Here is a 22,318-nt window from a genome sequence, read left to right on the forward strand (position 1 = left end):
GACATTTTCCTAAGGAATTAAGGTTTCAAAAGTTTTATTTTCTGTCTTTTTCACACACACACACCCCCCCCCCCTCCTCCTTGTTTTACTAATGTGTGATGTGTGCAGGTTGAACTAAGTAAAGTGTGAGTGTGTACATATGTCGAGCCCTGAGGTGAAGAACCGCCACATGACGGGCCACATCATACAGACACTCCAGACTGCACACATGTCATGACAATCTTTTGGTATTGTCTCCATACTTTGTCATTGAAGTTTTATCGATTTGTGCTTGCACTTTAGTAGCTTTTCCTTCTTAAATATTTCACATTGCTCTAAAGCATGTTGCATTTGTAGACAACAGTATTGTAGGTCATTTTAATGTGATTCTTTTTTTCTCATGTATTTGTTACAGTAAAGGGAGCACAGAGAAAAGTATAGATCACAAAGAAAGCTCCCCCCCCCCCCCCCCCTTCCCTTTTTAGCCCTACTTTTCTGCAACATCTCAGGATTGTGGAAATTTTGTAGCCTGAAATTGAATTTGTGAACTTCTGGGACTTGGCATCAGTGTAAAGATTTGAATGACTTAAACCTGTTTGCACCGTGAAATGGATAAGTATTAAATGTACTTCTTAGTGATGTGATTTTTCTAATGCATAGTTAACAGTTCACTCTGTATGTTTGAAACCATACTGTTTTTGTATATAAATGGGGAATCTTATTTTGAATTACGGCTGAAACAGGAAGTCAATATTTCAGCACCTGACAGAATGCGATTTATTGAGCCACAGTAACCCCTCCTGCAGTTTTATTTTAAATGGAAAGCTCCACTGGACGGTCAGAGGATGATGATGTACTATGATATGTATTCAAGTCAAAGATCTGCTTTTTATATAGTCAGTATTTATATTCAGAACAATTCTGCATTGGGGCTATATGAAAATTTCCTTCCTTTCCTTTCATGACTTTTTTGTCTCCCTCCACTCACATATTTTCATTTCAGGTACCTCAGTAGAGGCAGTGTTTTTCCTGACTTTGTATCAGTCTGAGAAAATGTAAACCTATGAGAGAACTTGTATGCTATTACTGCCTGCTTAAACAGTTTATCTAACAGTGAGCCTAAGACGAAAGACTTGTGTACTCTGAAAGAGCGATATTAACTTTCTGATGGCTCACTGTATATGGACCATGAAACTGAACTACTTTTCTCCTGTAGCTTTACTTCAAACTTTTTTCTGAATAAGTTTTTGTTTTTATTTTGTTAATGCATTTTGATGATTGAGAGTTTTGAATTTGTTCAGGACTGCTATGATATAACTTGTTAATGTGACTCGCCGATGGAATTAAAGAAGCATCAACACTCCTGTCTGTCACAGTGTTATTGGGTCATTCTGTAACAGAGGTTTTATTATGTGAGGTTGGGGTGCAATGACTTCTACATCAGTACAAGAAAGCCTTTGCAGTGAAAAAAAATTCTATTTGTAATTATGAATTTAGCTTTACTGTATAACGCATGTTAAAGATATTGAGGAAAGTGTAATTGCAGTATCAATTCTTAAATTGTTTTAATCTTCCATATATGCCTTACATCTATAACCATGAATTATAAGGTTGATAGAAACGTAGTCAGGCCACATGTTCATACAGTCATCTATTTTCTTGACCTGTTATTGCAGAAATGCCTCCCTCTTGAGGAAACACAGAGAAAATGCAGTGTTTTTTTTTTTTTTGTTTGTTTGTTTGTTTTTTCTTTTAAGTCCAGTATGTTGAGCTGCAGTAGGCTGCATGACGGAGACTGGGGTAGGAGAAATCCATAATGGTACAATTTAAGTTAAATATCTAGCAAATTATGTGACTCACAATACGTTGAGGTCATGTTTATGAAATGATTTGCACAAGTATATTCAGCCATTTAATTTCCTTCCAGCTCTGTTTTTTTGTCAGATATACTTTGGTCACCTCTCTATAGACGTTAATCTCTGTTCTGTTCACCCAGTTCCACCACTTTGAGCCACAGTGAAATGTTTTGACATAAATTATGTGCATGTGACACACTATCCATGTACATAATGGGTTACTCACAGACATTCAGAGTTCACAGGGGATGGATGCTAACAATACTGGTCGTCCCTTGACTTTTCCTTTAGTTCCAGAAGTGTGTAATTCAATGAATTTATTTTCCATGCACTCTTGTTACTTAGGGGCCTCTATAGTGTGACCTCTAGTGTGTAGCAAAACTAGGCAATTCTCTCTGCCATTCTGTAAAACATCCAGCAACAATATGCTACCATGCTTGCATAAACATTTAGTACAAAACCTCAGTGTGTATGTACTCCCTGAGCAATTACCATGGCTGAAGACTCTTCAGTCAGTTGAAACCAATTGCTCAATAACTGTATGTAAGAGTTATTATTGTTCCTTTGTGGTTACCAGAGGCTTTGTATGTAACTGAAAAGTGTTAATGGCATTTTCCCAATTAGAGAACACAAGTAAAAAAAAAAAACTGTTTCAAAAATAATTTATTATTGAATTAGACTTTCAGGAACCCCCCCTGTGATGCTCAGGAGGTTAAATAGGTTAGTCTGTGGAGGGGAGGAATGTTCTTATTGTCTGAAATGAGTGCTTATGCTCATGACTCAATGGGTTAAGAATTTGTCCTCATTCCTTCTCCTGTGTTTCTTTTTCCCTCCTTTCATGATCAAGCAGACGGCGCTCACAAGGAGAAAACGGGCTTGTGCATCTACTAACCCTCTCAAATCATCATCTAGATGTAACTGCTTATTCAAAGGAGAAAACTCATTAGAACGAAAAGGAAAGTTTCAGGTTGTAGTAGTTACCAGCCAGTAATACTGTATTACTGGCTGGTACTGTACTGTACTTCTTCCCATTTTAACATTTTTCTCATTTTCTTTTCCTTTTGCATTGCCTTTCACTTCCTCCTCTGCCATTCTTTCCTCACCCTTGCCTATCTTCTGCTCCTGCTTGCTCCCCTCCTCCTCCTCGTGACCCTTCTCCTCTGGGTCTCAGCTGTTGCATTTATGAAAACAAGACACTCGATTATGTTCAACTCATCGTTGTCCAAGCTCTGTCGGAAACCTCATAATTCCAGCACGGCTTACATCGACCCAACAACTTCTGATACGAGGCTTGAAGGATGATTGCACTTTAAAGGTGTGTGCGTTGTGTATTGTGTCAGTTGAGCTGGGGTTGGTGGACAATTGATCACCACGATTGGCTTGCAAACAACAAGTTGCCATTCTAAACATGAGTTATACGTCCGTCCAAGGGGAGCAGGCTGATTGGGTTATTCAATGCCCTGGTCCTGCTGTGGTTAAATCTGAAATGGAAGGGGTCTAAGTGTCAGTGCTGATTCTGTTTTGCCTGCTGAACATTACAGGTAATGACATTTTTGCTTGGACACGGTGTGTCACTTGGTCACTGAGATCGTTTTAAAGGTAGAAGGGGGGGGGGGGGGGGGGGGGGTATCAACTAAGAAAGACCTTTGATGTTAACCTTGGGTTTTACACATAAGAGGCAAAATTATTAAAACCTCCCAGAACACCTTACTTCTACTTCTTACTATTAAACCCCAAAGCAAAGTTTCATTTAGTTCAATTAGTATTTTGTTTGTGTGTGTGTTGTTCTTTGTGCGACTGACACTGATTTCAAGTGGGATAGGGTTCGATGCATATTATTATTAGATACGGTTGCCTTTTCTTGCTGCTGCTCACAATGTTTCATTTCTTTTGAGGGTTTTCGCTAATGCTAGCTGCTCCAGGAGACAGGTATTGTTATAAGCTAGTTTGAATCTCAGGTGAAACCAAGTTAGAGATTTGATTTTGAGAGACTGAATCATTGCAGTTTGTTGCATAATGGTATTCTGTGTTCATGCTGATTCGGCCAAGCCAACCCTTTTGCGTATTTATTTTGGTTTTTTAGACATTTTTTAAGACAAATTAAAATACATTTTTTCTAATTATATATTAAAATTGTTCTTGTTATGGCAGCTTATGCAAATCATATATTGGTGATAATGCCTCAGACCCACTGCAAATTAATTTACTGAATAGTTTTATTTTGGAGGTTGAAGGAGCTGTATGGTTTTCTCTTTTTTCTACCACCGTCTTTCTTCTATCACCTTATTACTTTGGGTATTGAGATTGCAATGAATTGCTGCCAACTGTATTGCTGTTAAAGGTGAGTTCCCTGAACATAAAACCAAGAAAGTCTATGAACAGCTTTAACCACAACCACTCTACCTTATATAAAGGGTGGCTGTAGCTCAGGAGATAGAGCAGGTCATCTACTGATTGGAAGGTTGGTGGTTTGATCCCTGTTTCCTTCAGTCTGCATGCCAAATATCCTTGGGCAAGATACTAACTATGCATCCATTGGAGTATGAAGGTGTGAATAGTGGATAGAAAGAATAAAAGAAAGTGTGAAATGGTGAATGTGGCATGTCGTATAAAGTGCTTTGAGTTCTCTGGGAGAGTAGGAAAGCGCTATATAAGAATCAGTCCATTTACCAATACAGCTGTAGGTTAGATGCAAAATTAAGGCTTTTCAATGTAATTAATAAAATTATTATTTAAATTTATTTATGTTTTTTAAAAAATTTTTTGCACTTTATTTTAGAAATCTTTAAGCTTTAAGCTCTCACTGCTGTCTTATCCGTGGGCCAGAAAAGATTAGGTGCTTATGTTATACAGCTATAATGTATCTGAATCAAGAGGATGATAACGATGCTGAAACTGCATGCATCTGGGAATAAGTGTTGCAATATTGTATTTGCTTTTTATCCCCTCACACTTACATGGATATATGATGGGTGAGAGAGGAGGAGGAAGACATGAAGCTTGATCGAGGAGGGAGGGAGGAGAGTGACGGTGATGGGGGGGTGTTGTTGATTGTTTCTCATATTTCAAGAGTGGTCCCGCAGACAGATCTCCATACAAACCCACAGGGTGCTCGGGGCTCTGTGTGTCTGTCAGTGGAGCCAAGGAGGGTGGGAGGGCTTTCTATAACTCATAGATTGCCAGTTCCTCATCTTTTTCTCTCTTAATTATCATCTTTTTCCCCCCTTCTGTTTGTGCTTAACATCTCTTGCTTTGAGTCTAACTTATCAAGGAAGGTCTGCGTAAATATGATCAGCATCAGTTTACAGCACACTAGAGAACATCAGCACTGGAATTGAATCCAAACTGACATCGGAGTTCAGCTATTATTTCTAAAAGGTAAGAATATCATTTTGTAGTTTAAAATGTTTTGTGCTTTGTAACTCTGTATTTCCCTGTATTAATAGCATTATATATCCATTATATCCTGTGTTGTTAGTAAAAAAGAAAAATTAATTAATTGCAATTTAATTACAATAATTTGATGTGATCCTTTTGAAAAGATTTAGAGAAAAACAAAAACAAAAAAACACATACACTTTCACATAAAAAGTATTTTTGTGACATAATTTTAAACCAAAATTAAATCTGGAGTACAACATGTTGGTAGATAGTGTGCATCATCAACATACTAGGCCATTCTGCAAGTAAAATGGTTATCAGCACTTGTGAAATAAAACGAGCATGCTGTGATGACCTTGTAGACATGCTCCCCCATCCCTTCTTGTTACCCTCAGTCTGAATCAAATGACTCTGTTGTGTTTTCTCTTTCTCTCTCTTATGCCACATTTAATTTTTTTAAAAACATGTATATCTTTGCTACAGTTTCAGTGTTTAAAAGCATCTCATATTGTTCTTAATCCTTAATTTTCATCCCAGTGATCCTTTTGATGATTTTTATACTTGAATCAAAAACCTTATTCTTCACAAACGGAATAAAAAAAAACAAACTCATTTTTTTCTGTCTCATTTTGTGCTCAAGACTTGTCAGCTTTACCTACCGAGATTTCAACTATTACCATTTTGCACCGTGATGTCCTCAGTTGTAGCCCCAGAAAAACCCACCTCCAACACGATGGGTCCAAAAGAGGTCGGTACAGATCTAAGACACACAAGGCTGTTACTGTGCAAAGGTCTCAATTTATGAAATGACTGCATTTGCTCTCTCATCTGTGTGACTCATTATATTGTACTAAACTATAAAGTGCTAAAGATCAGCATTATACAAATATGATGCTTTTTTTAAAGAATGACAAAAATGGTAAAAATAGTACAAATAATAGTATTTTACAGTACATTTTTAATACATCACCATGAATAACATTTCTTAAGGTGAATGTGTTTGTAATATTCCATTCTGCATTATGCATGATTGATTTTAAACTTGGTGACCCTTCAGGTGGAGCTGATACTTGTAAAGGAACAGAATGGGGTTCAGTTCACATCGACCACCTTAGTGACTCCAACTCCGACTCAGACTAACCCCAGTGGGGAGGAAGAGAGGGAGACCTGGGGAAAGAAAATTGACTTCCTCCTGTCCGTGATTGGATTTGCTGTGGACCTGGCAAATGTCTGGAGGTTCCCTTATCTCTGCTACAAAAATGGAGGAGGTGAGATTGATGAAGAGACTGATGTGAGGAAACTGTGTTTTTCTTTCTTTCTTTCTTTCTTTCTTTCTTTCTTTCTTTCTTTTTTTTTGCCCCAGTCCAGGGGATTAGTCTGCCACATTGAGAGGGGTAGGAGGGCATAAACATGGTGACTGTGCTGAGCAAAGGCAAATAAGAAAAATAATGAAACAGAGAGAGAAGAAGGCAGAGAAAAGGAGGAATTAGTTACAGGCTAGAGTACTTTATGCATGCATGTACTACATGCACATGTTTGTGTGTGCTTCAGATCTGTGTGTATGATGGCCGTTGTTTTCGTCTTATTTCAACCCTTTACAGAGATCAAAATAGGGGAAAAACCACCACAGCTGTTCTGAATAGATTAGCTCTAACAATCAGTGTCACTAATTATGGCTGTTTAACATAGAGCTCTCATTATGTTTAAGAGCTGTAAATGATGCTGCAGCTATGGTCAAGGCTAACACACAGCCTTTCACGTCGCTAAGTCTAATATGTATGTAAGGAAATATGACAAAAGTTCTGTCAGAGGCATAAACTTTATCTTCAAAGACAAACTACACTTTTATATATGAGCCCCCTCTTTTGAAAATTGTGTTTTCATTTTATTAGAATAGTCAATTATTGGAGTAAAGAGGGCTGTCTATCGTACAGTGGCAGTTTGACATAGAAAGAAAAATGTAAAAATACTAAATACTACATTTTCATAATCTGCGTTGACACTGCATATGATCCTGTAAACTGGCACTAAACTGATGCTGTTCTGTGAATTTACATGTGTGAACATGTCTGCAAGACATAAGTAAATAAATGTATTTATTTTTAAAATTGTGTGTGTGTGTGTGTGTGTGTGTGTGTGTGTGTGTGTGTGTGTGTGTGTGTAGGTGCATTTCTGGTGCCGTACCTGTTTTTCATGGTGATAGCAGGCATGCCACTCTTCTACATGGAGCTGGCTCTGGGTCAGTATAACAGAGAGGGGGCAGCAGGAGTCTGGAAGATATGTCCCATATTTAAAGGTAGGAAAGTAAAATGTATGAAGGTAAAATCAAATGTGACAGACCCTTGCTCACATATGCAAACACTCGAGGATATACGCACACCCTCTTAGGAATATAATAAATGTATCATGGGACGAGTTACATTTTTCTGTATGTCCATCTGCCTACATGGCTGTCTGTCTGCTAACATTCTCCCTTTAATCCCTACGTGTCTTTCTGTCTGCTTGCCTGCCCACATGCCTGCCTGTCCACATGCCAGTCTCTTTTGTCTGCTTGTCTCTGAGCTGAGCAGCGACAGGCATTGTTTATCCCTCCCGGAACATCAGGTTCTGCTGGCACTCACATGGAAAGCAAATGAAAATTGGGCTTTTAGACTTTTATTCTGATTGTCCGCATCCTTTTGTGTCACCCAGTGGCAGGTAACACTGGCTGATGCTTGTTCTGGGTACTTTTCAACACACCGTTAAGCAAAGCGCAGTTCAGGAGAAATGCCATCCAAACATACACTAATGGAGAAACAAACATGAAGTCCGACTCACGTTTCTAAGCAAAGTCATGAGTTGAAAATATAATGATACACTTTACTTGGCTCTGTTTTTTACGCTTTTTAAACAAGCTTTAATTTGTGTGCATTCATCCGTCGCTTTCTCTGAATTCCCTTTGATTTTTTAGAAGAAGTTACCTCTGATAACAGCAGACCATCTGTTGCTCCACAGTGAGAAGCCATAAGGCTGTCTTGTGTGGCATCGTGCCCTTGTTGGTCTGAAGGTGGCCCGCAGTGTGTACGTGTTGCTTCGTGTTTTTCGTCTATGTGTGTTCCTTGGAGCATGTGCCGTCTGTCAGGGACCACACAGAGTACGTTGACGTTCTAATCACACGCTTCACTCTCTCTCTGTCTCTCAGCAGGGGGATAACAGTAATTATTCAAATACACGTACACATGCCCGTATTGACAGTAATTATTCTGATCAAAAAGCTGGTTTCCTCCCAGGATCAATCCATTTGAAGAAAAAAGGACTTGGAAAGGGTTGGTGAAGGGAGATTGAGAGATAGCACGGCCGCATGTGGCGCTAATAAGAGACATGGCTCCCTGGACAAATATCACATCCACATTACAAAGAAATCAATAAGGCACAGTTGCAGTTATGCTTCCTAGCAAAGGTTAACATTTAAATACAGCCTTAGAAGAGTGGACATTGTTTCTGATTTACAGAAAGGGTAGATGGATTGATAATTAAGGCATAAAGAGGCAGCGTTTGAAGGTTGTTTCTTTTTTGTGAGACTGCAGGCATGTAGCACTGGCTACTCTGGCTACTGTATACTCACAGTGTGCTTTATGGTGTGCACTAACAATATGTTATGTCTGGTCACGAGAAAGACAGTAATATTATTAGTATTAGTAGTAATATTCTTCAGTATTGTATCCTTAGTGTCTATGATATTCATAACTTATGTTTCCCTCAACAGGCGTAGGCTTTACAGTGATCCTCATCTCCCTCTATGTTGGTTTCTACTATAACGTCATCATCTCATGGGCAATGTTCTACCTCTTCTCCTCTTTCACCGGCGAGCTACCGTGGGTTCATTGCAACAACACGTGGAACAGTCCAAACTGCTCCGACTGGGCTGACAACGGCTCAGTCAGTGACATTTACAAAGCCACCCCGGCTCAGGAGTATTTTGAGTAAGTTGGCCTGATCTTCAGCTTTAGCACACTATTTGTAAGGAGTAAAAAAGGTTGCTTAGATAGTCCTGCACATGTCTACTGCATGAGGTATGATGTGTTTGGTTGGAGTGCAGTAATGGAATGCCTTTGCAGCCTAAATAGCTGAGATATATTATAACAGAGAATCAGAAATGCACAGTTTGGCTGCATTTAGCCAATATTGCCTTCCTTTATGAAGCTGACCAGGTGTCTCCTATTTCAGCAAGTGAAAGGGGTTGTTCTGCTGTGACAGATGCAGTATTTCATCCACGTTAGATAAAATGGCAGTGGGCTATTTATGCACAACCACCTGCAGACAATTTGACTATATCAGCTGAAAATTGGCTGATCTTATTTAGTCTCATCTGTTAGGCTGCCTCTAAATTTATGGATCAAGGCAAAAACAATGTCCACTGAATTTAGTCTTTAACGTGACACATGCTTGGTAACTATCTAGAATAAAGTAGACTTTGAACGTTGTCACCTTTAGGCAGTTTTCCCATCTTAGCTGCCATTTGTGATAATGTAATTCATTATAATGCATTATTTTCAGCACTTGCAACAGATGTAGCGACACTTGGTGCAGCATCTGGTCAGACAGCCTGAGGTCTCAAATCTCCCTTTAGGTGAAGCTCAAGTATCATCTTTCAGAAACAGGGACTGGATGTAAAGCCAATCTTATGAAGGGTATCTGGAGCCTAGTTTATACTTCAGTTTCTGATATGAATAATAATATTATAATGAACTTTAGTCATTTTTATCTTGATTGCAGCAGTTATTATGATTACATCTGGAATCAGTGAACCCTGAATATCCTACTCAGTACATACAGTACTGTATGTACTTTAGATGTGTGTGTTTTAGTAATGGTATTTTACGTCCTGTAGTTCATATGGAACATATTTAAACATATATTTAATTGGTGTTGATACATTTTCATGACAGAAATAATAAAATAGGTTATTTTTTTTCTTTTTAAATGTCTGGAGAGAAGTCAACAGAGGTGTTGCTTTACCTTCTGTTGCATATGTTCTTTTTATTCTTTTTTTTAAGACGCTAAGCTCTCGTCAGAAAAAAAGGGAACCCTTTGGATTTAGTGCAGTAACTATGGTAACTAAAAAACTCAGAAATTAGCTACAATGTTAAGGCCAGTGCAGACGATGGATTGGTGTCAACAATGTGTGACATGAAATTCTGGTGACAGCTTTTTAGGCCAGTATTCTTGAGCTCATCCTGTCTCTTCACACCTCTGTTAAGCGAAGTCTTTCTAAATTTGAATGTGCTCATACATACAAGACAGTCAGTGTACACTAAATGGTGATTTAGGAGTCACCATGCCTCTTGCTTGAATGTTCTCCTTTCTCAGAAGGGCAGTACTCCATATCCAGGACAGTAACGGCATTGATAACCTGGGTCGTCCACGTTGGCAGCTGACTTCCTGTCTAGCTGTGGTTATTGTTCTGCTCTACTTCAGTCTCTGGAAGGGAGTCAAGACTTCTGGCAAGGTAACATATAAGATAGCAGACATTAATTACTGTTATATTTGCAAAACTAAAAATCTAAGTGAGTCATGGTGCACAGTGACTTTAACAGCATAGCAGTCAAATGCAGCACCATCTTTAAATGCATGATTGTTCTGCATGCATGTATCTTTTTCTTGTGTGTATCATGTGAGTGTGTGTGTGTGTGTACCTTGTGTGACTCTTTCAGGTTGTGTGGATCACAGCCACAATGCCCTATGTGGTCTTAACTGTGCTGCTGCTCCGCGGAGTCACCCTGCCTGGAGCCATTGATGGCATTAAGGCCTACCTCTCCGTGGACTTCCTAAGACTCTGTGACGCCAAGGTGAGCGCCAAAAGAAGAAAGAGGAGACACAAGTGAAGTGAGAGTGACAGTGTTCCACAAGAAGAAGATATAGTATGAGGGGAAATACTGTGGCTTTATTTACATTTTCACTTGTATTTCCTGTATTTAATTTTTACACTTGCATGTAAAGAGACTCCAATACTAAAAAATGAAGAATGCACAACTACAAAATTTTTTTTAACATATCATACTACTGTGCTTAACAGGAGTTCTCATGGCAGGGAATTGTAACTTGTACCTGTTGCTTGACATCCAATGCAAAGCCAGTGTATAGGTCAAAACCAACACATACTGCAACAACTAACGCTGATAAATTTAGCATTTAAAGTCCTAGATCTTGATGAATGATATTCTTATCAACCCAAAATGTGATATAACATAATCCAAGAAAGTATTTTATAGCTGTAGATTTGTTGGCATAGTTATGGATTTTCTGAGATAAATAACCAAAACAGAAAAAAACAAAACAACAACTCAGAAAAAAGGGTAGAAAATACAGGCTGTATATAAAAGATGGAAGTGGCCATCAATAAAAGAAAGTCTAAATCTGTGTTTTATCTTAGTTTATTTTATTTTAGTCTAGTTTAGTTTAATTATGGTTCCACAAAGAGTGATTTAGACAACAGACCTGCTCACACACAAAAAATGTTGACACATAAAATTCTGAGCTCAAGTCCACAGATTAAGAGAACCCGAAACAGCGATAACAGAAAAAAAGCATAATGAAGTTTTATTTGCTTAACAAACAAGAAGCATAACAAGAGCATTGGGCTCTACTATTGCTATCCTCTATGTCTACTGTTAAATTAACCCTTTAATTTTATTGTGCCAAAAGCCTGAATGTGGAATTATTTTAGTGCAAGTAAACACAGCATTGTTTTAATTGCTACCTTCCCTGGAGGCAATAAAGAAATTTGAGAAAACTACTTGTGTCACTCATTTCAAATATTTTTCTTATCCATGAAACCTCCTATCACAATATAAATATCTAATTTAACTTAACACTAGGTGTTGAGGGTCCCAATAAATCCACATGCGTGACTAAAGGATTCATTTATGATAGCGAAAGCAAGGACAGAGATTGAGAGATGCACGGGAGCAATTGGAGAATTAGATTAGATAGATGCATGGAGCAGTAATTTGCAAAATTACCCCCCATATTCACAAGCGTCTTTCATCTGCTGCTGTTGAATGAGTTTCCTGCAATTATCTCTAATAATGGCTTTTTTCCTCTCCTGTGCCTTTTGTTTGCCGCTTCACACAAGTGCGCTTGTTCTTTCTCTCCCCAGGTCTGGATTGAGGCAGCAACGCAGATCTGTTTCTCGCTGGGAGTGGGGTTTGGTGTGCTAATTGCCTTTTCCAGCTACAACAAATTCAGCAACAACTGTTACAGGTACGGATACACGGGGAGAGGCAGGTGGGAATTCACGGAGGCACACGGAGGTGGGGAAGCTGATTCTGCAAGCACACATGCAACATAAGCAGGTGAATTACAATAACCTTTGAAGCTCCTTGAAACCCTCTATGTCTTTGACACCAAGCTGCGCAGCAGACTACTTTAGATGTTACACCAATCAAAACTGTTGCACTCTTTGAAAATCATCTGCGACCCACAGGTGGCTTTTATCTCCCCCGTTTTGCCCTTTAAAAAAATGCTTCTGATAACTAACACTTCGAGGATTCCATAAAAGCATAAACTCGCTTTTAACGTACCATTTAACCTTAAAAAGGTTATTGCTGTTTTGTTCTTTTTTTTTTTTATGAAAAGAACAACTCACTAGTTTGTCACATGATGCAAGATACTGAAAATCTGACAGAGCAATCTATCTAGATCTAGATCAGTCAAAGGTTTCCTAAGCTGATGTCAAGCCTGTACATAATTTTTTTTTAAGTGCATCCCTGATTCACAGCTGGTCTGGTCAGTTATGTGGATATTGACTGTTTGCTGGCTGATGATATATTGACAAAGTGTTTTACATTCTTATTATGGACTATCGTGTTTCTGCCTTCTTTTATTGATCCAGGGACGCCATCATTACCAGCTCCATCAACTCTTTAACAAGTTTCTTCTCTGGCTTTGTGGTTTTCTCCTTCCTTGGGTACATGTCCCAAAAGCACAACGTGGCTCTAGACAAAGTTGCAAGAGACGGTATGATTGTTTATTGTTGATTATGCAAAGCTTTTTAAACTGTTTAATTTTGAGTTTAAAATGTCATAAAACTGACGGGAAGGCTATAAGGCTGTTGATTTTGGCTAATCTACAACATCCATTTTTGTTCTACCTCCTCTTTTACTTTTATTTTATATTTGCTAGAAGGGGAAATAGTTTGAGCACTACATTTTGTTTTGCGCTGCTGTTCACCTTTGCTCTTTTTTTCATGGTTTTTGTGCTCTTTTAGGCGCTGGATTAGTGTTTGTCATTTACCCCGAAGCCATTGCAACACTACCCGGGTCATCAATTTGGGCAGTTATCTTCTTCATCATGCTGTTGACTCTGGGCATTGACAGTGCAGTGAGTATCCACACAGACACTCACAGTTACATCCCTTTGGTCAGCCAAATAGCATACCTTTTCTGTGCCAAATTACTGTTTTTCATTACTCTCAAATATATAGTCTAGGAGCAGTAACTATCCAAGCATCGACGGGCCTCTTCAGTGACTTAACAGCTCAGGACTGACTTTTTCTTTCTTTCTAACTGCTGTGTTTTTTGTTGTAGATGGGTGGCATGGAATCAGTGATCACGGGACTAATTGATGAATTCAAATTCCTCCACAAGCACAGAGAGCTGTTCACCCTCTTTATTGTTGTTTCCACTTTTCTCATCTCCCTCTTCTGTGTTACAAATGTAAGTCTCTTATTGAGGAGTCTGTGTTTAATGGCATGCACATCACGTTAGTGTGCTAGTTAGAATTTATCCTTGCGCTGTGGTTAAACTCTAGTGTTTGCATACGTACAGACATAATATCTGCAAAACTGTCTAAAAACAAGGTAACAGTAGAAAACTTACAGGCATTATTTTCTTTCTCTCCTCTTCCTCTCCAGGGAGGGATGTATGTGTTTACTCTGCTGGACCACTTTGCAGCAGGAACATCGATTCTGTTTGGAGTGCTTATTGAAGCCATCGGTATAGCGTGGTTCTATGGTGAGAAAGATGGACTAAAGAAAAGAGGCAGGGGGATGATTTTTTTTCATGGCCAACAAAGCTGATGCTTTATTAAGGGTTTGATGAGAAATCTTTTCGCATAAGTCATCTGTGCCTCAATGCAACATATTTCTATTAGATGTAAGAATATTGCTGCCAGACAATCCATTCCTACTGGCCACTTCACTCTCTGACCAAATCTCTACCCAAGTCACAAGCATATACAGTACCTGTGGTGCTTGCAAGATGAAGACGAATTCTAATCATTGCCCGTGTGAATCTTTGTGCTCAATCAGCAGTGATGAAGAACTATGTAAAGAAAATTGTATCTTGGGAACCGGCAGGAATCAGCTGCCTCATATCTAGATCGCAGGCTCTTGTGTGCAAGTCAAACTCTCTCCATGTGGCCAGATTCTTATGATACTCCATTTAACATATTTTTTGTCAATAACAAATTAAATTATTTGTGAATGACATCAGACAGAGGAAGAAAATAAAAAAAAAATTATTATATTTACAGGGTAAGAGGCACTGTATAGAAAGACACCTCTAGTTTTGGTAGGAGCTCATGAAGACAAATATTAGACCCCTGTGTGCTCTTTAGTGACCTCTTGTGGTTCTGTAGATAATTGCAGTAATGATAGCCATCTGGGTCCCCCCCCCCCCCCCCCCCCCCCCCCCAGAGGGAAGGGGTAAGTCTATGTGTGTTTGATTTTTTTTTCATGGATTTTCACTGACAGCAATAACAGCTTAAAAGAAAAACAAGCAAATTAAAAAAAACAAAAAACAATAATTGAGTGGAAATTCTAGACCCTATCCGGAAACACCAGCAGACAGAAAAACAATTTAAAGGTCAGAGACTGAGTTTCTTGTCTAATGTCTAATAAGTATGACTATGAAGAGGTGCATAAAGGACTAAATACTAAGCAGGCCCCAGGCAATGAGGTCAACATATTGCCCCACTTTGGTGGGTCCTGACCTTGGCAAGTCAGATAAATCAAGCCTAAGGCTTTAGGGGGCCTTTTTCTGGCTCTTTTCCCCCCAATACTCTTGACTGCTGACAGAAATGCTTGACCACATAAGTACATCTAGCAGTGCGGAATACCTGGCAGTCGTTCCGGATCTATTCCTCTGCGGTGAGAGATGCCTTCAGGACAGGAAGGCAAAAAGGCAAAATACAGCCAAGGAATAAGAGAAGCAAAATCATGACAAAGGTGAAAAATGGTGCAGCAGCTCATAATGGTTAGCTTTGCAGAATGACGTTGGTTAATGCAAATAGTTTAATGGTATGCTGTATTTTTGCTATTTTTACTGATACCTGATAACCTCTGGTATTACAGTTTTTTTTGTATTAGACTTAACTTTCAATTTAAATGTATACACATGGAGCATGAACACACACCCTGCGTTGATAATGCTCATACCAAAATTTCTCTTGGAATTGTGCAGAGAGAAAGACAGAGAGATTGTTCTTCTTATGCTCCAAGCTAATATACAGTACTGTAACTCTGCTTTTCTTTAACCATGTCATGGTAATATTGAGTATTTCTGTGTGTTTTAGGAGTGGACCGTTTCAGCGATGACATTGAGGAGATGATTGGCCACCGACCAGGCAGGTACTGGAGGCTATGCTGGAAGTTTGTCAGTCCCTGCTTCCTCCTGGTGAGTTATACAAACCCCAGCAAGTGAAAGTTAAAAAATGTGAAATCAAAAGATGCATAAAACTTAGACTGTAGTTTGATCTGATTCTCCTCTCATCAGTGTTTTTTTTTATCATGATAACCAAACAAAGTTTGACTTTTAAACAGAGAATTTAGTTTTCCACAGACAACATGTGACCTCAATACCAGAAATAAAAAAGCATGTTTAATTTTGCATCTAAAAAAATCAACAGACCTGCTGAATGAATAAAGTAGCTTTTCAACCCCCATACATTAACCCTATCATTATCTCACTGCTTAGCTTTTGATTCACATTCACACTGAGTATAAATCAGATTGTTCATATCCTCTGCTTATGTCTTGCAGTACACTCACACAACTATATGTCAGCAGCAAAACACTGTTACTACAGCATCTTCTTCCAAATACGTACACAAAGGAAACAACTTTACTGGATATTATTATTCCCTAGTCTCTCATCTTTCCTGGGGTGGCTAAGGCATGTGATTCACTCATCATGAGAATGAATGATTGAGTTCATTTCTTACTATGCTTTCCATTTTAACATCAGCCACAAGTGTTGTCTTGCAATAATCTTACCTCCTTTTAATCAGTGGTTTTTCAGGTCATGTGTGTTCATAAATCTCTTTCCCATAGTTCATGGTTGTGGTGAGCTTTGCCACATTTAACCCCCCAAACTATGGCTCCTACATGTTTCCTGCATGGGCTAACATGCTTGGGTGGTGTCTGGCCATGTCATCAATGACCATGGTGCCTCTCTATGCCATCTACAAACTGTGCACACTGCCTGGAAAGTTTTGCGACGTAAGTCTATAAGCTCCAAAATCTTTTCAGATGATTCTTATCCATACTAATCTTCCATCTTTAGCTGCCTTTGTCATGATGGAGCTCTTTCTTGATTAATTAAGTGGAGTGTATGACAAGAGTTAATTACTCTTTTCCCTTGAACAGAGATTGGCTTATGCCATCACCCCAGAGACAGAGCATCATCTGGTAGACAACGGGGAGGTCCGGCAGTTCACTGTAAGAGTTAATTCAATCATACTTTATGGTAATTTGTACGGGAGCACAGTACTGTAATTTATTTCTTTGACGCATTGCACTTTTCCCCCCCCCCCACAGTTGCATCACTGGTTGGTGGTCTGAGGGCTACAGAGAGAGTGGGAAAGAAAGAAAGAGAGAGAGTGCGAGAGAGAAAAAGAGAGAGGATGACTGCATGGACACTGAGTGAATGCATGCACAGTAAATGTCCAAGGAACAAAGAAGAGGAGAGCAGTTTATTTAAAAACAATGATAATGGTGGTGGGAAGTTTAAAAGTGCCAAGAAAAAAACCACACACACACACACACACACAATGAAATCGTAGTGTTCTTTAATTTTGTGTGAAGCTGTGCATTGGACATCTCCACCATTTAATTACTGCTAGTGAATGGGATTCAGTTAAACAGTTCATGTGGTGTTCAGCCTGTTCTTTTCCATAAATGCAAAGGTCCCTGAATGCAGCTTGCGAAGTAGCAGTGTGAGAAATGTTCTTGGATATTTTTGCATTAGCCATTCCCAATAACGACCAATGAAAGCTCCAAGAAAATGAATGCTGTATGTTTAGATGCCCATGGACATTTGTCAACATGACAACTGTGGAAGATGTTGAGGTGCTACACACAAACAATGTCACGTTTTATTTATGTTGGTTTGTTTCATTTTCAGTTAGCTGATAAAGTTCAAACAGCATGTGGCCTTTATTTTCATTACCTTTATGTTTTTATTGTTGTTATTGTTCTGGGTGAAAAATCTTCAAATATTCAGCGCTCAGAAATAATTGAAATGCTGAGCGCTCAAAGTTTTACTGAATCCCAGTCCATATTATGTTAATGTCGCTATATATCTGTTTGCTGTTTCTGTTAAAAGACTGTTATGAAGTTAGGATTCCTGCAGAGCATATTTCACCAGGTTTTTACTTTATTTCCAATTCCAATATTGCATTAAACTAAAATGACATGAGAGTAAAAAGGAGCTTTTACTCTGAGCTCATTCACTTCGCATCACAACGTAATTCTTTAGGTTAAAAATCACAAAATACGCTGAAGATAAAACTGTCATTTATTACAGCTGCCCTGGAGTCACATGAGCTCAATGCCAATTCTAAAGTTTAAAAGAACGTACCGATAGACAAAAAAAAAAAAAAGCATTAGCCACGCTGCTGATTTAATCGACCAAAGAGCACGGTGAGTTAAAAAAAAAATTCAGATATCTCGTCATCTAATGAGAATATTTTGCCAAGGGATGTACTTTCTTTTAAACTGTACACAGCTCATCTTAGAAGATCATTAACTCTTTACACATTGTAACAAATCGTGTCCCCACCCCTTCCTCAAAAGTTTCAGGTTGTGATTTGGCGACAATGACTGTCACATTTCCTCCAGAAAGCATAAAGCTTTAATTTCACAGTTTACACAGTCTTAACCAGTATTTCAAGACTGTTTGAAAGCTGCTTTTTATTGAACTGCAAATAAATAGTGTGTAATGTAACAAACTGGTATATCTGTGTAAGTAAATGTAATGTAGAGAGCCTTGTATTGTACTGTATGATATTAAATAACTGCAAACACACAAACGCACATATATTCATATAAGATTTACATACATTTTCTTCCTCTTGCAAACTCTTTCTGTTTAATCAGAAAACAAGTAATCCTTCCCAAACAGGTCAATAATGACTTGTTATCACTCCTTATGGTACATGTAACACTATGTCCCAAATTGTATGCCTGTGCTGCTGTACTGTGCCTTGTGGTGTTTACAACTGTATAATTTTGTTTTGTACTGTCAAATAAAGTATAATTAATTCAATTTAAATATACCTCATTGTTTTCTCTTTTAACCAACAGCAACAACAATAACGATAATACTTTCTTTTCCTTTCTTTATGGCACTGTGATGGCTTTATAGAAGTTAGCACCTAAATAATTTTTTTAAGTAACTGCTGATCAGTGAAGCTATTACTTTAATATTAAATAAAAATGATGTAATCTGGTATGATCATTAGGAGCACAAATGTCAGGGTTCCACTCGAACAATTTTGTGTACAAAAACCAGAAGGTTTATTGATCCCTCATAACGTTGTCTTCGGTATTCCAAAAGAGACATTTTAGCCATCTACCCTCCAGGCATGTCTGTATTCAAGTGATTTATTCTAACTAAACAGATAACCACTAAACTGAAAAACATAAACACAGCCCGCATGTTGTGAAAAGCACCGATAATTGAGCTCTTTCAAGATTGGTCAGCGTGACCCAGACTCTGTGGTGTTCATTACTGTAACAAGTGCGTTAGACAAATGGTTTCAGAGGCAGTCCACAGAAACATAATATTCCTTATCCACCAAGACAAACATTTGGGTACAATTGATGATTAAAAAGCACGATCTCTCAAAAGAAATCAAAAGTTTAACTTCCTGGTTATTAAATGACACTGTAAGGGTTGATTTGTCATTCAGAATGAAAAGATGATTAATTCACTGCAATTTCATTGTTTATTAGACTTTACTTAGTTACTTACAGTTTGCTAATTGATGTGTACTAATGATGGGAAGCACTAATGTAACATTCTACATTCTGCATTTGTTAAAGATTCCCAAATGTTGTTGTTTTAAAATAAATGTTTCATTAGTGTTCAGTGCATCTGTCCTCATTTCTAAGGCATCATATATCATAGTTTTATCAAAGCTTAGCATGTTTTAAAATTATTCAATTCATTTAAATGAGGAAATAGATCACGAGAGTACATGACATTTTACAATGTGTCATTATTTATTTAAAAAATCTAAGTCAAAATGCAAAAACAGCATGTGAAAGCTAAGCACCTCAGTTTTTCATGCAATAATTTTGCATTTTAGCTTAGTTTTTGTTAAATAAATGATGCCGTTGTTATGTATTGTTATTATGCAATTTTAGACCCTGCTAAAGGACAGATGATCTTTTTATGATTCCAGATATGTAAAATCTTAGAATCGACAATGGGTACACTTTATTCTTACCCTGAGTGTATATATAAATATGTATGGGACACTGAGCATAATGAAGAAGTTCATTTGGCTAGTTTGCCTTCAAGGTTATTTTCTCAGGCATGTAGAGAAGTCCTGTTCATTAAGCAATTTCACCACAGACCTGAAACTTGCACCAAACAGCTTTTGCTCATGAAGAAACTAGATCATCATCCATTGCTGTCCATAAGAAAGTAGTGATCAATAGCACTATCACTGGTATTAATTAACTTCTACACATTATAGCTGGATAAACTGAAAACTACTACTACTAATAATGATAATAATAAAATATAAAATACTAGCAGGTACTATATATTCATGACATTGCCATCTATCCATGGGAACACAAGGCGGTAAATGACAACTAGCAGGTATGACAGCAAAATTGAGGTAAGAACTGGTCCTCAAATCCACAGTGGTAATTTGAAGATGGGAAACAGGTGTAGTAACTGAACCCAGGTGGCAAATGATTCAGCCACACCTCCAGCCAGAGCAGATATTTAGGTTCTTGAGAGCCCTAGTGCACCATCTGTATGGGCAGGGCAATATGGACCTGTAGAGCAAAAGGAGGTCTGCACAGACCCTCATGCTAACCATCTCATAAAAGGAGGACGTTTACATTGTTCTTGATTCTTCCTCAGTTTCAAGAGTATTTAAGACATGCTGAAGTGCTGTCAGTGGCTGAGTAGTAGACAGAAGTGGCAAAAGTACAGATGTTCTTTATTTGAGTAGAACTAAGTAAAGAATATCTCTACTTTTGATACCAGTGTCAAAAAACACTACAATAAAAGCTGAAGTGCTGATTCAAGTAATTGGTAATTTGGGTAATTTGGTAATTTATTCCAACATGTGAACAATATACAAGTACATTTAGAAAAGAAAATAAGAAAGAAAAAAATACTATACAAATTACATAAAAAAAAGTTCTGATTAATTTACATGTTGAAAGGGAGTGGGAAGAAGTAAACACTTATTTAATCCCACCCCTTTGCCATAAATGATCAGTTAATATTTAGTCAGCTTCCTTACTGATATAATTTGTAATAAAAATAGTGAACAGATTTCTGATATACTATATACTATAATATCACATCATGAGTTTTTTTGTCTGTTTGTTTGTTTGTTTTTTAAATAGCAACATTCACTTAATTTAAATATTTTCCTTTTCTTTATAGTTCGAGAAGATCATATTTTTATAACTCTTTTTGAACAGTTTTATGTTTGGACATTGCTTTAATTCCATATTCAGACTGTTCCATAGTTTCACTCCATGAACAGAAACACAAAAACCTTTTCTTGTAGTACGTACCTTCATTGTTTTGAAGTTACAAAAACCCCTTAAATTACAACTTCCTTCTTTCAAAAAAAACATACTCTGAATATTACCTGGCAGGTCTTTATTTTTTGCTTTGAATAGAATTTGTGCTGTTTGGAATTTCACTAGATCATCAATTTTCAATATTTCAGACTGCAAAAATAGTGAGTTTGTATGTTCCCTATAACCTGCATTGTGGATGATTCGAATTGCTTTTTATTTGAAGAGTAAAAAGTGAATGTAATGTGGTTTTATAGTTATTGCCCCAGACCTCTGCACAATAGCTTAAGTATGGTGAAACCAGTGAACAGTATAGAATATGAAGTGATGTTCTGTCGAATACCTGTTTTGCCTTGTTTAGTATTGCAATGCTTCGTGATACTTTGGAATGAATGTATCTTACGTGAGCTCTGCAGTTAAGTTTTTCATCTATTATTACCCCCAGAAATTTATTTTCACTGACTCTTTCAATATCAACACCATTTATTTGAATCTTTGCATTTGTATTTAAACTACTATTTCCAAATAACATAAGTTTAGATTTATTCAAATTTAATGATAATTTATTTTTATCAAGCCAGGACTTCACTTTACTTATTTCATTAGTCATATCCTCCAATAAATTCTGCAGATCATCACCAGAGCAAAAAATGTTTGTCGTCAGCAAAGACAACCATTTTTAATACTTTGGACACTTTACAGATGTCGTTAATGTACAAGTTGGAGAATTTTGGACCCAAAACTGACCCTTGGGGTACACCACAAGCAATGTCCATACATAAGGAACAACCATTTATTTTCACAAACTGCTTTCTGTCACTTAAATAACTCCGGACCCAATCTGAAACTACCCCTCTGACACCATAACGTTCCAGTTTTCTTATTAATATATCATGATCTATAGTGTCAAATGCCTTTGTCAAGTCTATGAATAACTCAGCCACATATTGCTTTTTGTCTATGGAATTTGTGATGTATTCTATTGAATCTAATAGTGCCAATGATGTTGATCTGCTTGATCTGAATCCGTACTGACTCTCAGTGAGTAGCTTTTGTTTATCTATAA

At 37.7% G+C, this 22,318-nt stretch overlaps 1 protein-coding gene across 1 annotated transcript; it reads left to right on the plus strand.

Annotated features, from left to right (window-relative positions):
• Positions 1 to 4,962: 4,962 nt before the first annotated feature.
• Positions 4,963 to 18,947, plus strand: slc6a3 (solute carrier family 6 member 3). The gene is made up of 16 exons (XM_086310810.1): positions 4,963 to 5,213; positions 5,857 to 5,964; positions 6,274 to 6,484; positions 7,381 to 7,512; positions 8,962 to 9,178; positions 10,566 to 10,704; positions 10,910 to 11,044; positions 12,355 to 12,458; positions 13,090 to 13,214; positions 13,465 to 13,577; positions 13,784 to 13,912; positions 14,110 to 14,209; positions 15,771 to 15,871; positions 16,528 to 16,695; positions 16,843 to 16,914; positions 17,014 to 18,947. The coding sequence occupies exons 2-16, from the start codon at positions 5,908 to 5,910 to the stop codon at positions 17,035 to 17,037; spliced, it is 1,827 nt and encodes a 608-aa protein (XP_086166936.1). The 5' UTR covers positions 4,963 to 5,213; positions 5,857 to 5,907; the 3' UTR covers positions 17,038 to 18,947.
• The last annotated feature ends 3,371 nt before the right edge of the window (positions 18,948 to 22,318 follow it).

The sequence above is a fragment of the Aulonocara sp. 'chitande type north' Nkhata Bay genome, linkage group LG11 (genome assembly GCF_057382095.1).
Source record: "Aulonocara sp. 'chitande type north' Nkhata Bay isolate Kocher_YH1m ecotype deep benthic linkage group LG11, A_spYH_male_GT1.1, whole genome shotgun sequence".
Taxonomy (NCBI): Eukaryota; Metazoa; Chordata; class Actinopteri; order Cichliformes; family Cichlidae; genus Aulonocara; species Aulonocara sp. 'chitande type north' Nkhata Bay.

Excerpts from the sequence above, each read along its gene's own strand:
- slc6a3 (XM_086310810.1), top strand. The coding sequence starts at position 5,908 with ATGTCCTCAGTTGTAGCCCCAGAAAAACCCACCTCCAACACGATGGGT. Across the intron at positions 13,578-13,783 it reads CTCTGGGCATTGACAGTGCA|ATGGGTGGCATGGAATCAGT; the intron begins GTGAGTATCCAC and ends TTTTTGTTGTAG. Across the intron at positions 13,913-14,109 it reads CCCTCTTCTGTGTTACAAAT|GGAGGGATGTATGTGTTTAC; the intron begins GTAAGTCTCTTA and ends CTTCCTCTCCAG.